The sequence below is a fragment of the Sus scrofa genome, chromosome 15 (genome assembly GCF_000003025.6).
Source record: "Sus scrofa isolate TJ Tabasco breed Duroc chromosome 15, Sscrofa11.1, whole genome shotgun sequence".
NCBI lineage: Eukaryota > Metazoa > Chordata > Mammalia > Artiodactyla > Suidae > Sus > Sus scrofa.
This window is the reverse complement of record NC_010457.5, coordinates 10,709,286-10,724,980: the sequence shown is the minus strand read 5'-3', so window position 1 is coordinate 10,724,980 and position 15,695 is coordinate 10,709,286. Positions and strand designations below refer to the sequence as shown.

Sequence of the window (15,695 nt, the reverse complement as noted above, 5' to 3'; positions counted from 1 at the left end):
AAATAAATAATGAATAAATCCCTTACTGATTCTGTAATTGGTTATGAAGCTTTTGATGAAAGCATAGCTCTGAGGAGAGTCATTTTTGTTAATAGGCTATTATGGCAGAGAAAATATGATGATTTCATATGTACAACTGCAAAAAGGTATTATGATAGTAAAAAAAAAAGTAACTAAATCAGTGTTTTTTTTTTTTCCTAAAAATGTTTCACTTATAGTTATGTTATTTTAAATGGAGTTTTCCAAACTAAAGTTTCTTGTTTTATGGAAAAAAATATTAGGGTCAAACAATCATTTGGACAATTTTACTTCTACTGTTTTACATTTCATTCTCTGCAGATTAGTAAAATTAGATTTTTTTTAAATCTAAATCTGATTATATCAATTCCCTATTTTACAAATACACTGAAGACAAAGTTCAAAGCTCTCATGATGGTGGGCAAGGCCCTGTTTTTCTTTCCAGGTGCATCTTCAGTCACTTTTCCACTTGCCACCTATGATCCAGCCCCACTACTTTCATTTCAGTTCTTCTTACAGTCAAGCTTTTGATCAACTTAAGATCAATTTAAGAACTTCAGTTGTACCATTTTCTTGATATGAACTAATTCCCTCAATTTTCATGTCTAGTTTCTTCTCTGCAATTAAGTTTCAGCTTAAATGATGCCTCCTTAAAGAGGCCTTTCAGCAAACATATTTAAATAGGTTTCTGTTAGTCTCTTTCATGTCAACCTATTTGTTTTACTCTATCACTTGGTCTCTAGAAATTACATCTTTCCTGTGAAATGTACAAAATAATGCATCCTAAAACAAGTATTACAGGCTATATAAAATGATACCACTATATGAAAAATTTGGTCATGTCTAAAATTATATGAATATCAACCTAGACTAATAAAAAGCAGCAGAGTATAATGACTCTGAGTAAAGTCTTAAAGGCAGGTTGCTTAGGTTTAAATATCTATCCAATCTCTATATTCAATTTTTTTTTTTGCAGATTCATTACCAATTTCTTTGTAAAATAATATTGAGAATAACAACTAATTCAAAGGATTATTGCAGGGATCAAAGAATAGAGCATAGTAACCTATTCAATAAAGTGCCTGGCTCATATTAAATTTACAACAAAAAACTTTCTATTTTTTTAATGCATTAAATTTCAATAGCCTTTAATTTAAAAAAATAATTGATTGACTTGCTGGTTGAACTGATTATTTATCTTAGTGTCATGCTGTCTAAAATGGAGAATTATAGTGCTTGTCTGAATAAATCAAGAAAATAGGAGTTCCCGTCGTGGTTCAGGGGTTAACGAATCCGACTAAGAACCAGGAGGTTTCGGATTCGATCCCTGCCCTTGCTCAGTGGGTTAATGATCTGGCGTTGCCCTGAGCTGTGGTGTAGGTTACAGACGCGGCTCGGATCCCGCGTTGCTGTGGCTCTGGCGTAGGCTGGCGGCTACAGCTCCGATTAGATCCCTAGCCTGGGAACCTCCATATGCCGCGGGAGCGGCCCAAGAAATGGCAAAAAAGACAAAAAAAAAAAACCAAAACCATTCTTTATATAAATAATCTATTTCAGTTCAATGTTTAGTTAACACATTCTGTAGGAGAGGAAATTATTACATGAGTAATTTTTCCCAATCAGACCATTCATGTATATTTGCATACAGTTTTAAATAAAACTTACCACTACTAAATGTGTAAAAATCAAATTGATTTGACATCATTTTCTTTATATAAGGCTAATCAAATATTGCATACCCATTAATAGGATCCACTACAATCCCTCTGGGATGGGACATTTCTCCCTCTAAAAGAGTCTTCCGACTCTGCGAAGCTTTTTCCAGCCTGGCCACATTAATAGTCTTCCGATGGCCATCATTTGTCCAGTAAAGGTTATTTCCAATCCAGTCCACAGCAATGCCCTCCACATTATCCAGATCTGTAAAATGAAAAAAATAAGAAAGAAACATGTTTTAATGTCCACTGCTTATGTTCTACTTAATAAAAATTTAATTTTAAAAGAAATACATTCTTCTCCATGTATTTTTATAGTGCGATTTTTGCAAATATCATTCAAAAGAATATTTTCTCTTTTGTACAGAATGCCATTTTATGAGAATGACAGGCCCTCCTGAGATTTTTTTTCTTTAATTTTCTTATGGCCACACCCTTGATATACGGAATTTTCCAAGCTAGGGACTGAATCTGAGCTGTATCTGCAACATACTCCACAGATGTAGCAACCCTGGTCTCTAACCCACTGTATTTGGGATTGAACCCGTATCTCTGAAGTGACGGGACCTACTGCTGTCAGATTCTTAACTTAATATGACACAGCAGGAACTCTGCTCTCTTGAGATATTTTAATTGGAATGATGATCTGCAGAGAACAGAAAAGTTTAATTGATGAGAGAAAAAAAATGGATGAAAGATAAGTTCTCACAACAAAAATACAGTTTCATAGACTTTTTAAAAGAAAATCAAATAACATGATCAAGCAATATGTTCAAAAATTAGGCATGTTCAAACAGAGAGTTCTCCAAGGAAGACATACAGATGGCCAAAACACACATGAAGAGATGTTCAACATCACCCATTATTGGAGAAATGCAAATCAAAACCACTCTGAGGGACCACCTTACACTGACCAGAAAGGCCATCATCAAAAAGTCTACAAACAATAAGTGCTGGAGAGGGTGTGGTGAAAAGGGAACCCTATTACACTGTTGGTGGGAATGCAAATTGGCTCAACCCCTGTGGAAAACAGTATGGAGATGCCTCAGAAAACTAAAAATAGAATTACCATTTGATCCAGCAATCCCACTCCTGAGCATCTATCCAGAGAAAACCATGACTCAAAAGATACATGTACTCCGATATTCATTGCAGCACTAAATACAATAGCCAAGACATGGAAACAACTTAAATATCCATAGACAGAAGAGGAGATAAAGAAGATGTGGTACATATACACAATGGAATATTACTCAGCCATTAAAAGGAAAGAAATAATGGCATTTGCAGCAACATGGATGGACCTAGAAATCATCATGCTAAGTGATGTTACTGAAACACCAACATCAAAAATCACTTACCTGTGGAATCTAAAAAGAGGCAAAAGGACACAATGAACTTCTTTGCATAACAGATACTGAGTCACAGACTTTGAAAAACTTATGGTTTCCAAAAGAGAGAGGTTGGCACGTAGGGGGATAGGCTCGGGGTTGGGGATGAAAATGCTATAAAATTGAGTTGTGATGATCATTGTACAACTATAAATGTAATAAAATTCATTGAGTAATTATAAAACAGTAGGCATGTTCAACATGTATATGTAATATGAATAACAAAAATAATATGAAGGTCCTTTGCCAAGAGATGAGCAGGTCCAGCAAAGACACACCTTTGAAAGCCCAGAATAGGCTTTCATTGTCAAACTGCATGAAAAGTGAATCTCAAAGAAACACTAATATTTCTGTAGGTTCTATAATTATTTTTTCAAAGAACACATTACAGGCTCTTTTAATATAAAGGCAGTAATGGAAAATATACTATAAATATATAATCTTATGAGCTCACCTAATTCAAACCTTTGCAGAAGGGTAAACTAACACTTAAAAATGAAGGTTTATGGTCCATAATCACACAAGAAGTGATAGAATTTGGATAAAATCCAACTCAGATGATCCCCAATGTAGGAATTTTTTTTACCTGCACTGATCCTATGCTGAATCTTCCTCACTTTTTGCCATATTATAAACCTTCCAGTCTTTATACAATGTTGTAAATATAGTTCCATGCCCCCATGAAAAATTACTGTGAACTCCTCTGATTTCAAACCCAGGGAGGCCTTTCTCTCTTTTCTTCCCGAGTGTGAGGCAGAGAATTGACACTTACTGAGCAAAACAACAGGCAGTAGTACAGCAGAGACAGAGATGAACATTCATATATTACTGGGAATCTATGACATTCCCTCACATGCAGATGTCATAAATATTGACTATTATCATATTCTTTAATCCTGACCCTCTGGCCTTGGAAAAAATACAATTTTCTTTCATGACCCTTTCCACTAATCAGTAGGTACCCTAACTCAGGATAACTAATACAAGGTGTAATTTTATCTAACTGAAAATCTCATTACAGTGAATCAGATATGTTCTCAATTTCACGAAGCTATCTGCTTCATTACCAACCAATATGAGTAATTTTCACAGGTTAATTGTTCCTATGTTTAGGAAAAAAGTTTAATTTTGTCTTTACTTTACTGACACTTAATTTTACTGAGCACTTTCCTGCTATGGCATAATGGAAACTGAGCAGCTCTTAACTCTTTTCTTTTTTCTGACGGTCTGCAGCTGTTTTTGTCATTTTAAGTTGATTTTCAAAAATTGTATACATTTGAAATCTACTCCACTCTGGGATCTCCTTTCCTTAATATCTTTCGCATTTTCAAAATGTCTCCTTCTGGCATCTGGTTTAAGCCTTTTTTTTTTTCCTCATATGAAGAAGTTGCAGTATTATCCGGATTGAAATTTTCTTTCTTACACCTGGGTAAGCAAGTAAACCACTCTGATCCTAAATTTCTCTATTTTGAAAGTGATAATAGTAATAGCATCTATCCTGTGGGATGATCATAAGCAGTAAATTAATTACTGCATGGAAAATACTTAGCATAGTGAAAAATGCATATATATTTTGGATCTTTTGATAGAGATAAATCTTTTTTTTCCTCTTTTAAAATAATTTTCAGTACTATTTCCTTGCATTTTGAATAGTGGCCAACTTTAATTAGAAATAGGATATGCAGACTAGGAGAAGGAGGCAAGATGGCAGAAAAATAGGGGGACATGCTCACCCTCTCCCACAAACACAACAAAAAAACACATCTACACGTAAAACGACTTGCATAGAATAGCAACGGAATGCTGGCAGAACTTAAAACTCCAAAAAACGGCAAGAATCTCTTGACATAACTGGGTAAAACAAGAGAAAAGATGAAAAAGAGAAGGGGAATCAGGACAGAACTGGCGCTCCTGAGAGGGAGCTGTGAAGGAGAAAGGGAGCCCATACCCTGGAGAATCACCTAGTCAGAGGGATCTCCAGATGCCAAGGAAAGCGCAGCAGCTGGTCTGAGATCTGAAAAGCGGAGTGAGAGCTGCACAGATCATCTGAACCACTCTCCCAGACACCAAAGTCAGATGCTCCCGAAGGGGCTGGGCACCAACACCTAGACTCTGGAGCTTACTGCCTGGGAGTGGGCTGGGGTTGGCTGTGTGGAGACAGCCTAAGGGACTAGGAAGCATTGCGTCTGAGGTGGGGAGAGCAATACGCTAAGGGCTGGGGAATGGAAAGCCACAATGGAGGGAACTCGGGAGAAGGTCTGGATCCACAGGAAAGAGAAGGCGCCAGTGTTGGGGAAAGGAAAGTAGGAGGGGTGGGCTGCCATAGAATACCCCTTGCGCCCCAGGTGCATGCTTGCCTGCCAGCTAGCAGAGAGAAGAGCTTCCCAGTGCATCCCTCCTCCCCCATCCCATGTTCGCCCGGCCAGAATCTGCCTGCCATCGCAGTGGACTGGCCCCACCACCCATGGGAAGCCAAACACCACCGGAGGTTTCCTGGCCAGGCCTGCCCACACACAGGAAGTGGCCCACTCCAGCGGAGCAAGCCCACTAGCACCACACTGCTTGCCCTTGGAAAGTCCTCTTTTGCCTGGGAGTGAGCCAGCTAGCCCTGCCTGCCCTTGGGAAGCACCCACTCCTGCAGAGCAAGCCGGCCACCTTCTCCCATCCTCGGGAAGTGCTCCTTTGCCTCTGAGCGACCTGGCTAGCCCACCCACCCTCAGGAAGCACTCCACTCCCACGGAGCAAGCTGGCCAGCACCGTCCACCCTCGGGAAGAGCTTTGCAGACCAGGAGCACCAGGGCAAACCCTGCCCGGCCACAGGAAGGGTACCTCCACTGCAGCGCACACCTGCCAGTCCTGCCCGCCCTCAAGAAGTTCTCCTTTGCCTTGGAGTGAGCCTGCTAGCCCCACCCGCCCTCAGGAACTGCCCCACTACCACAGACCAAGCTGGTCAGCACTCAGGAAGTGCTCTTTTGCCTTGGAGTGACCCGGCTATCCCCAACCACTCTCGGGAAAGACTCTCTGCCAAGAAGTGACAGGCTAGCCGTGCCCATCCTCTAGAAATGCCCTGCTGCCTCAAAGCAGGCTGGCCAACACATCCCGCCCTCAGGAAGCACTCTGCAGCAGCACCAGGGCAAACCCTGCCTGGCCACAGGGAGTGCAACTCCACAAAAAAAGAAAAACACAAGAAAGATGAAGAAGCTTAGAAACCATTTGCAGTTAAACCAACAGGAGAACTCACCTAAAGCAGTCAACAATGAAACAGACCTCTGCAGTATGACAGATTTGGAATTAAAAAGGGAGGTAGTGAAAATACTGAAGGAAGTAAGAGAAGATATGAACAGTAACACAGACTCCCTCAGAAAGGAACTAGAAAATATAAGGAGGAGCCAAGAAAAACTAGAAAAATAATTTGCAGAGATACAAACAGAACTAAGGGCAGTAAAAACCAGAATGAATAATGCAGAAGAAGGAATTAGTGATGTCAAAGATAGAATAATGGAAATCACCCAATCAGGACAGCAGAGAGAAAACCAAATGAAAAAAACACGAAAGCAATAGAAGAGACCTATGGGATAATATAAAATGGGCAAAATCTACACATGCTAGGAATTCCAGAAGGAGAAGAAAAAGAAAAGGGGATTGAAAATATATTTGAAGAAATTATCACTGGAAACTTCCAAATCTAAAGGATACTGATTTCAAGATACAGGAAGCACAGAGGCCCCCCCCAAAATTGAAACCAAATATACCCACACCAAGACACATCATAATAAAAATGGCAAAAGTTAGTGATAAAGAGAGGATTCTAAAGGTAGCAAGAGAAAAGCAAAGTGACATTATATGGGTACCCCCATAAAGCTATCAGCTGATTTCTCTACACAAACTCTACAGACCAGGAGGGAATGGCAGGAGATATTTAAAGCACAGAAAGGAAAAAAAAAATGCAACCTAGAATACTCTATCCAACAAGAATATCATTTAAAATAGAAGGAGAAATAAAAAATTTTTCCAACAAACAAAAGCTAAAAGGATACAGCAATACGAAACCCACGCTAAAAGAAATACTGAAAGGACTTCTTTAAATTAAAAAAAATGTAGAGGAAGAACTACGATTATGATGGAGGAAACCACAATCAGAGAGCAGTCATTTAAATAAGTCAGCATACAGATCTAATCATGAAAATGTTTAAAATAAAATAAAATAAAAATATATCAAAATCACAAAATGTGGGCAATGGAAGTAAGGAAATAGATTCTTTTTTTTCTTTTTTTAAAAATTTTATTATGGTAATGATGTGTTTCAACCTAGAGGACTATCAGGATAAAACACACAATTATAGGAAGGGGTTAACACACTTAAAAAACAGTGTGTTAAAATCAAATCAAAACTGAACATTGCATTCACAAAAAATGAAAAGAAAGGTACTCAAGCAGAAAATAATTGGTGACTATCCAAACAAAAAAAGAAAGGAAGAATGGAGAACCATAGAATCAACTGGAAAATGAGGTTTAAAATGTCAATAAACAAACATCTACCAATTATCACCTTAAATGTCAATGGAATGAATGGTCTGATCAAAGGACACAGAGTGGCTGATTGGACAAAAAAGCAAAGACATACAATATGCTGTCTACAAGATAATCACCTTAGGACAAAGGACACATATATATTGAAAGTGAGGGGATGGGAAAAGATATTTCATGCCAATGGACAAGACAAGAAAGCAGGAGTTGCAACACTCATATCAGACAAAATAGACTTTAAAACAAAAGACATAAAGAAAGACAAAGAAGGACACTATTTAATGATTAAGGGATCCAGCCAAGGAGAGGATGTTACTATCGCCAACATATATGCCCCAAATATAGGAGCACCCAGATACATACAACAAATATTAACAGACATAAAAGGAGAAATCTATGGGAATATAATCATAGTAGGAGACTTTAACACCCCACTCACATCAATGGACAGATCCTCTAGACAGAAAACCAATAAAGCAACAGAGATCCTAAAGGAAACAATAGAAAATTTAGACATAATTGACATTTTCAGGACATTACATCCAAAAAAAAGCAGAAAACACATTCTTCTCAAGTGCACATAGAACATTCTCAAGAATTGATCACATATTGGGGCACAAAGCTAACCTGAACAAATTTAAGAGTATTGAAATTATTTCAAGATCTTCTCTGACAACAATGGCATGAAACTAGAAATCAACCACAGGAAAAGAAATGAGAAAAGAACTACTACATGGAGACTAAACAGCATGCTACTTAAAAACCAATGGATCAATGAGGAAATCAAGAAGGAAATTAAGGAGTTCCCATCATGGCGCAGTGGTTAATGAATCCATCTAGGAACCATGAGGTTGAGGGTTCAATCCCTGGCCTTTCTCAGGGGTAAAGGATCTGGCATTGCTGTGAGCTGTGGTGTGGTTTGCAGATGTGGCTCAGATCCTGTGTTGCTGTGGCTCTGGCATAGGCCAGTGGCAACAGCTCTGATTGGACCCCTAGCCTGGGACCCTGCATATGCCATGGGAGCGGCTCAAGAAAAGGCAAAAGGACAGAAAAAAAAAAAAAAAGAAGGAAATTAAAAAAAACCTCAAGACAAATGATAGTGAAGACACAACCACTCAAAATCTATGGGACGCTGCAAAAGCAGTGCTCAGAGGAAAATTAATAGCAATACAGGCCTTCCCCAAAAAGAAGAAAGATCTCAAATTGACAACTTAACCCACCACCTAAATGAATTAGAAAAAGAACAAACATAACCTAGAGTCATCAGAAGGAAGGAAATAAGATCAAAGAGGAAATCAATAAAATAGAGATTTAAAAAACAATAAACATAATCAATCAAACGAAGTGCTAGTTATTTGAAAAGGTAAACAAAATTGACAAAACTCTGGCTAGACTCACAAAGAAGACGAGAGAAAAAACCGAAATAAACAAAAGGAGAAATGAAAAAGGAGAAACCACAATGCATACTGCAGAAATACAAAAAAAAAAAAATTGCAAGAATACTATAAACAATTATATGCCAACAAATTTGAAAACTTAGAAAAAAGGGACAACATTCTATAGTCTTACTGCCTGGCAAAACTGAATCAAGAAGAAATAGGCCAACTGCACATACTGATCACTAGAAATGAAATTGAATATGTCATAAAAACACTCCTTACAAATAAAAATCCAGGACCAGTTGGATTCACAGGCGAATTCTACCAAACATACAAAGAGGAACTGGTGCCCATCCATCTTAAACTTTTTCCAAAGGTCAAAGAAGAAGCAATACTCCCAAAGACATTCTATCATGCCACCATCACCCTGATTCCAAAACCAGACAAAGATAACATGAAAAAAAAAAAAAAAACCACTATCGGACAATATCTTTGATGAATACAGACGTGAAATTCTCAAAAAAACTTAGCCAACTGAATCCAATAACATATCAAAAAAATACACCATGACCAGGTAGGGTTCATCCCAGGTTCACAAGGATGGTTCAACATACACAAATCAATCAACGTTACACACCACATTCACAAAAGAAAAGTCAAAAATCATATGATCATCTCAATAGATGCAGAAAAAGCATTTCACAAAGTCCAACATCCATTCATGATCAAGACTCTCACCAAAGTGGGTATAGAGGGAACATACCTTAACATAATCAAAGCCATTTATGAGACACCCACAGCAAATACAATACTCAATGGAGAAAAATTGAAAGCATTCCTACTAAAATCTTGAACAAGACAGCGATGCCCACTCTCACGACTGCTATTCAACATAGTTTTGGAAGTCCTAGCCACAGCAATTAGACAAACAAAAGAAATAAAAGGCATCCATATAGGAAGAGAAGAAGTAACAGTGTCACCATATGCAGATGACATGATACTATACATAGAAAACCCTAAGGATTCAACCCAAAAATGACTTGAACTGATCAACAAATTCAGCAAAGTAGCAGGATATAAGATCAACATTCAGAAATCAGTCACATTTCTGTATACCAGCAATGAAACGTTAGAAAAGGAATACCAAAACACAACACCTTTTAAAATTATACCCCAAAAATCAAATACCTGGGAATACACCTGACCAAGGAGGCAAAGGACTTATATGCTGAGAACTATAAAACATTAATCAAGGAAATTAAAGAAGATGTAAAGAAATGGAAAGATATTCCATGTTCCTGGGTTGGAAAAATCAATATTGTAACAATGGCCATACTACCCAAAGCAATCTACCGATTCAATGCAATCCCTATCAAATCAACCATGACAGTTTTCACAGAACTAGAACAAACAATCCAAAAATGTATATGGAACCACAGAAGACCCAGAATTGCCAAAGCAATCCTGAGAAACAAAAACCAAGCAGGAGGCATAACTCTCCCAGACTTCAGGCAATTATTACAAAGCCACAGTCACCAAGACAGTGTGGTCCTGATACCAAAACAGACAGACAGACCAATGGAACAGAATAGAGAACCCAGAAATAAACCCTGACACCTATGGTCAATTAATCTTTGACAAAGGAGGCAAGAGTATAAAATGGGAAAAAAGAAGGTCTATTCAGCAGGCGATGCTGGGAAACCTGGACAGCTGCATGCAAATCAATGAAACTAGAACACCCCCTCACACCATGCACCAAAATAAACTCAAAATGGCTGAAAGACTTAAATATAAGACAAGACACCATCAAACTCCTAGAAGAGAACATAGGCAAAACACTCTCTGACCTCAACCTCATGAATATTTTCTCAGGTCCGTCTCCCAAAGCAACAGAAATAAGAGCAAAAATAAACCAATGGGACTTAATCAAACTGACAAGTTTCTGCATGGCAAAGGAAACCCAAAAGAAAACAAAAAGACAACTTACAGGATGGGAGTAAATAGTTTCAAATGATGCAACGGACAAGGGCTTAATCTCTAAATTATAGAAGCAATTACATACGCCTCAACAGCAAAAAAAGCCAATTGCCCAATGGAAAAATGGGCAAAAGGCCTGCATAGACATTTCTCCAAGGAAGAAATACTGATGGCCAGCAAACACATGGAAAAATGCTCAACATTGCTGATTATAAGAGAAATGCAAATCAAAACTGCCATGAGATACCACCTCCCACCATTCAGAATGGCCATCATTAATAAGTCCACAAATAACAAGTTCTGGATGGGTTGTGGAGAACAGGGAACCCTCCTGCACTGTTGGTGGGAATGTAAGCTGGTGCAACCACTATGGAGAACAGTTTGGAGGTACCTTAGGAATCTATACATAGAACTTCCATATGACCCAGCAATCTCATTCTTGGGCATATTTCCAGACAACCTTTCTCGAAAAAGACACACGCACCCGCATGTTCATTGCAGCACTATTCACAGTAGCCAGGACATGGAAACAAGCCAAATGTCCATTAACCTGATTAGGAAGATGTGGTATGTGTACACAATAGAAACCACTCAGTCATAAAAAATAATGAAATAATGCCATTTGCAGCAACTTGGATGGAACTAGAGAATCTCATACTGAGTGAAGTAAGTCAGAAAGAGAAAGACAAATATCATTTGTTATCACTCATATCTGGAATCTAATATGCTGCACAAATGAAACTTTCCACAGGAAAAAAAAATCATGGACTTGGAGAATAGACTTGCGGTTGCCCAGGGAGGAGGGGGAGGGATTGGGAGCTGGAAGTTAATGAATGTAAACTATTGCTCTTGGAATGGATTAACAATGATATCCTGCTGAGTAGCACTGAGAACTATGTCTAGATATTTACAATGTAGCATGACAATGGGAGAAAAATTATGTATACATGGATGTATAACTGGGTCCCCATGCTGTACAGTGGAAAAAAAATGTGTTGGGGGAAATAACAATAAAAGATAAATTAAAAAAAAAAGAAATAGGATATGCAGAGTTAGTAGTGAATAAAAAGTGTGGGATGGAATAGAATTCCAAAATGCAGAGCTTGGAAGGATGCTGTCTCTAATTGGTTTGTTTTGTCTTTGAAAAATAAAATACTTGAATAGCATAAAATAATGATTAGAATTACAAGCTCTGGAACCATCCTTCCTGTGAGTGGCTTTGTCAGTCACTTACCTTTCTATCTGAACAAATTACACTTGATCTTTAAGATGGGCATAATGACAGTGTTTAAGTCACAGGACAGTTCAAAGGACTAAGTGAATTAATACATGTAAAACTCTTACAAATAATGTCTGGCAGTTAATAAATATAAATATAAATATTGCTATGACTATTATTACTAATAGTATCATTATTACTATAATCATCTCTTTAGCTATATATCCATTGAGATAGCATTGAATCCATTACCCTAGAATGTGCTTAAATATTATATATATATATATATGTGTGTGTATATAAATATATATACATACATACATATATATGTATGTCCTGGAAAGAATGCTGCTAAATGCAAATTTTAAAATAATAATAATTAAAAACTCAAAAAAGAGTCTATGTGAAACCTGGGAATATGTTTAGGTTATCTTTAACTTAACATAGAGAAATTCCCTCTCTTATACTTGTAGGACAATGCCTGAACAACCAGTGAATCCTTTTCTCAACAAATATGTATTGATAAGAAAAGTACTCTGCTTCTGTATCATTCAGTACTTTCCTTTAACTTATGCCTTAGATGAAACACTGAGGCATATAGAGCATTGGTTTCATGTACATTTAATTTTTCATTCAAGAGGGTTTGGTTGGGGTCTCCCTGAGATTGACTATTAGGAACTCTATGACCAAAATTCTTTAGCTAGATGATCAATAATGTATGGAAGTTTATGCAACTGAACTTCCAAATCAACATAGGTAAAGACGGAGATACTAATCACTAGCTCAAGGGAACACATGACTGTTCAAATGCAGGAAAGCAGTGTGATTAAGAGAAACCTGCTAGAGTAGACTGCTTTGATGTCTTTGGGTAGAGTTGAAGTATTCTACATTCCAAAATCAGCATTCTCTACATCATCATTGTCATCATCATTGTATAACTAATAGAAACAGAGTATGAATTTTTTTGAAATCTGTCAAAATCCCCTTATGTTTCACAATATACCCAATTTCATTTATCAGTAAATAGGAACTCAACATGCTTGCACTTTTTCAAAGAAAGAAAAATTCCAGTAGATAATATCTTCTTGTAATTTCTTTTTTTTTAGGGCCATACCTGTGGTATATGGAAGTTCCCAGGATTGGGGCTGAATCACTATAGCCACAGTAATGCCAGATCTGAGCCACATCTGTGACCTTAACCACAGTTTATGAGAATGCCAGATACGTGACCCAGTGAGTGAGACCAAGGGTAGAACCTGTATCCTCGTGGATACCAGTTGGGTTCATAACCCAATGAGTCACAAAAGGAAATTCCTTGTAATTTTTTTGGATTAAACCATGTCTCCATGTTCTCAAAGCAAAGAAATGAGATATCCATAAAATTCAGATTAAAAACAGACTTTTTTTCATGTACTTTGTAAATACTTAAGGTTAATATATTATTTTGACTCAAATTATTTAGATTTCCATTATTTTATCTTTGCAAACTTTTCACCAGCGCATCATGAATAAATTTTATAAATGGACATAACACATATAAATAGTGTGCCAGAAAAACATCTCATAAATCAAGAGGATACAGACCATTTGAACAGACCAATCACTAGAAATGAAACTAAATATGTAGTAAAGACATATATTGGGAGAGAAAAGGTAAAATTGTCACAATATGCAGATGACATGATACTGTATATAAAAAATGCTAAGGACACCACACAAAAAATGAAAGAACTGATCAATGACTTCAGCAAAGTAGCAGGATACAAGATTAACATTCAGAAATTGGTTGCATTTCTATACAATAACAACGAAATATTAGAAAAGGAGTATAAAAATACCTTTTAAAATCACAACATCCCAAATGAAATACCTAGGAATAAACCTGATTAAGGAGGTGAAAGACTTATATGCTGAGAACTATAAAACATTAATCAAGGAAATCAAAGAGGATTCAAAGAAATGGAAAGATATTCCATGTTTGTGGATTAGAAGAATTAATATTATTAAAATAGTCATTTTACCCAAAACAATCTACAGATTTGATGCAACCCCTATCAAATTACCCATGACATCTTCCACAAAACTAGAAAAAAAAATTATATGGAAATATAAAAGATCCAGAATTGCCAAAGCAATTCTGAGGAACAAAATCCAAGCAGGAGGCATAACTCTCCCAGTCCTCAGGCAATATGACAAAACCACAGTAATCAAGACAGTGTGGTACTGATATAAAAACAGATATGCAGATTAATGGAACTGAATAGAGACTCCAGAAATAAACCCAGACACCTATGGTCAATTAATTTTCAACAAAGGAGCCAAGAATATAAAATGGGTAAAAGATTTTAGCAAGCACTACTGGGAAAACTGGACAGTTACATGTAAATCAATGAAACTGGAACACACCCTCACACCATGTGCAGAAATAAATTCAAAATGGCTTAAAAAGACTTAAGTTTAAACATGAGACAAGACACCTTTAAACTCCTAGAAGAGAACATAGGCAAAACATTCTTTGACATCAACTGTATGAATGTTTTCTTAGGGTCAGTCTCCTAAGGCAAGAGAAATAAAAAAAATAAATAAACCAATAAGACCTCATCAAACTTATAAGTTTTTGCACAGAAAAGGAAACTATAAAAAAAAAAAAGGACAACTTATGGGATGGGAGAAAATAGTTTCAAACAATGCAACTGATAATGGCTTAATCTTCAAAATATACAAACAACTCATACACTGATACAAATCAACAGTAAAGAAACAAAAACAAAAACAAAATAAAAAAAACACGTGATTAAAAAAATGGGCAGAAGACCTAAATAGACATTTCTCCAAAGAAGACATACAAATGATCAACAGGCACATGAAAAAATGCTCAAAGTCACTAATTATCAAATCAAAACTACAATGAAGTATCACCTCACACAGGTCAGAATGGCTATAATTAATAAATCTGCAAGTAGCAAATGCTGGAGAGGGTGTGGAGAATAGGGAATCTTCCTACGCTGTTGGTGGGAATGTAAAAGATACAACCATTATGCAAAACAGTATGGAGGTTCCTAAGAAACCTAATTCAGGACTACCATATGATCCAGCAGTCCCATTCTGGGGCATATATTCAGACAAAACTTTAATTCAAAAAGATGCATGCATACCTATATTCGTTGCAGCACAATTCACAATAGCCAAGACATGGAAACAACTTAAATATCCAATGACAGATGAAGGGGTTAAGAAGATGTCACACATATGCACAACAGAATACTACTCAGCCATAAAAAAAGAACAAAATAATGCCATTTGCAGCACATGGATACAACTAGGGATTCTCATACTGAGTAAGTCAGAAGGAGAAAGACAAATAACATATGATTTCACTTGTATTTGGAATTAATACATAGTAGAAATGAACCTATCTACAGAAAAGAAAAAATGTCATTGACATGGAGAACAGATTTGCAGTTGTTAA

General features: G+C 36.9%; 1 protein-coding gene across 1 annotated transcript in view; it reads right to left on the bottom strand.

Annotated features, from left to right (window-relative positions):
- LRP1B (LDL receptor related protein 1B) overlaps positions 1-15,695 on the bottom strand; it is a 1,887,165-nt gene that overhangs the window by 774,989 nt on the left and 1,096,481 nt on the right. The window contains 1 exon segment of the mRNA XM_021076285.1: positions 1,758-1,938. Within this exon segment, the coding sequence (XP_020931944.1) occupies positions 1,758-1,938 (181 nt within the window).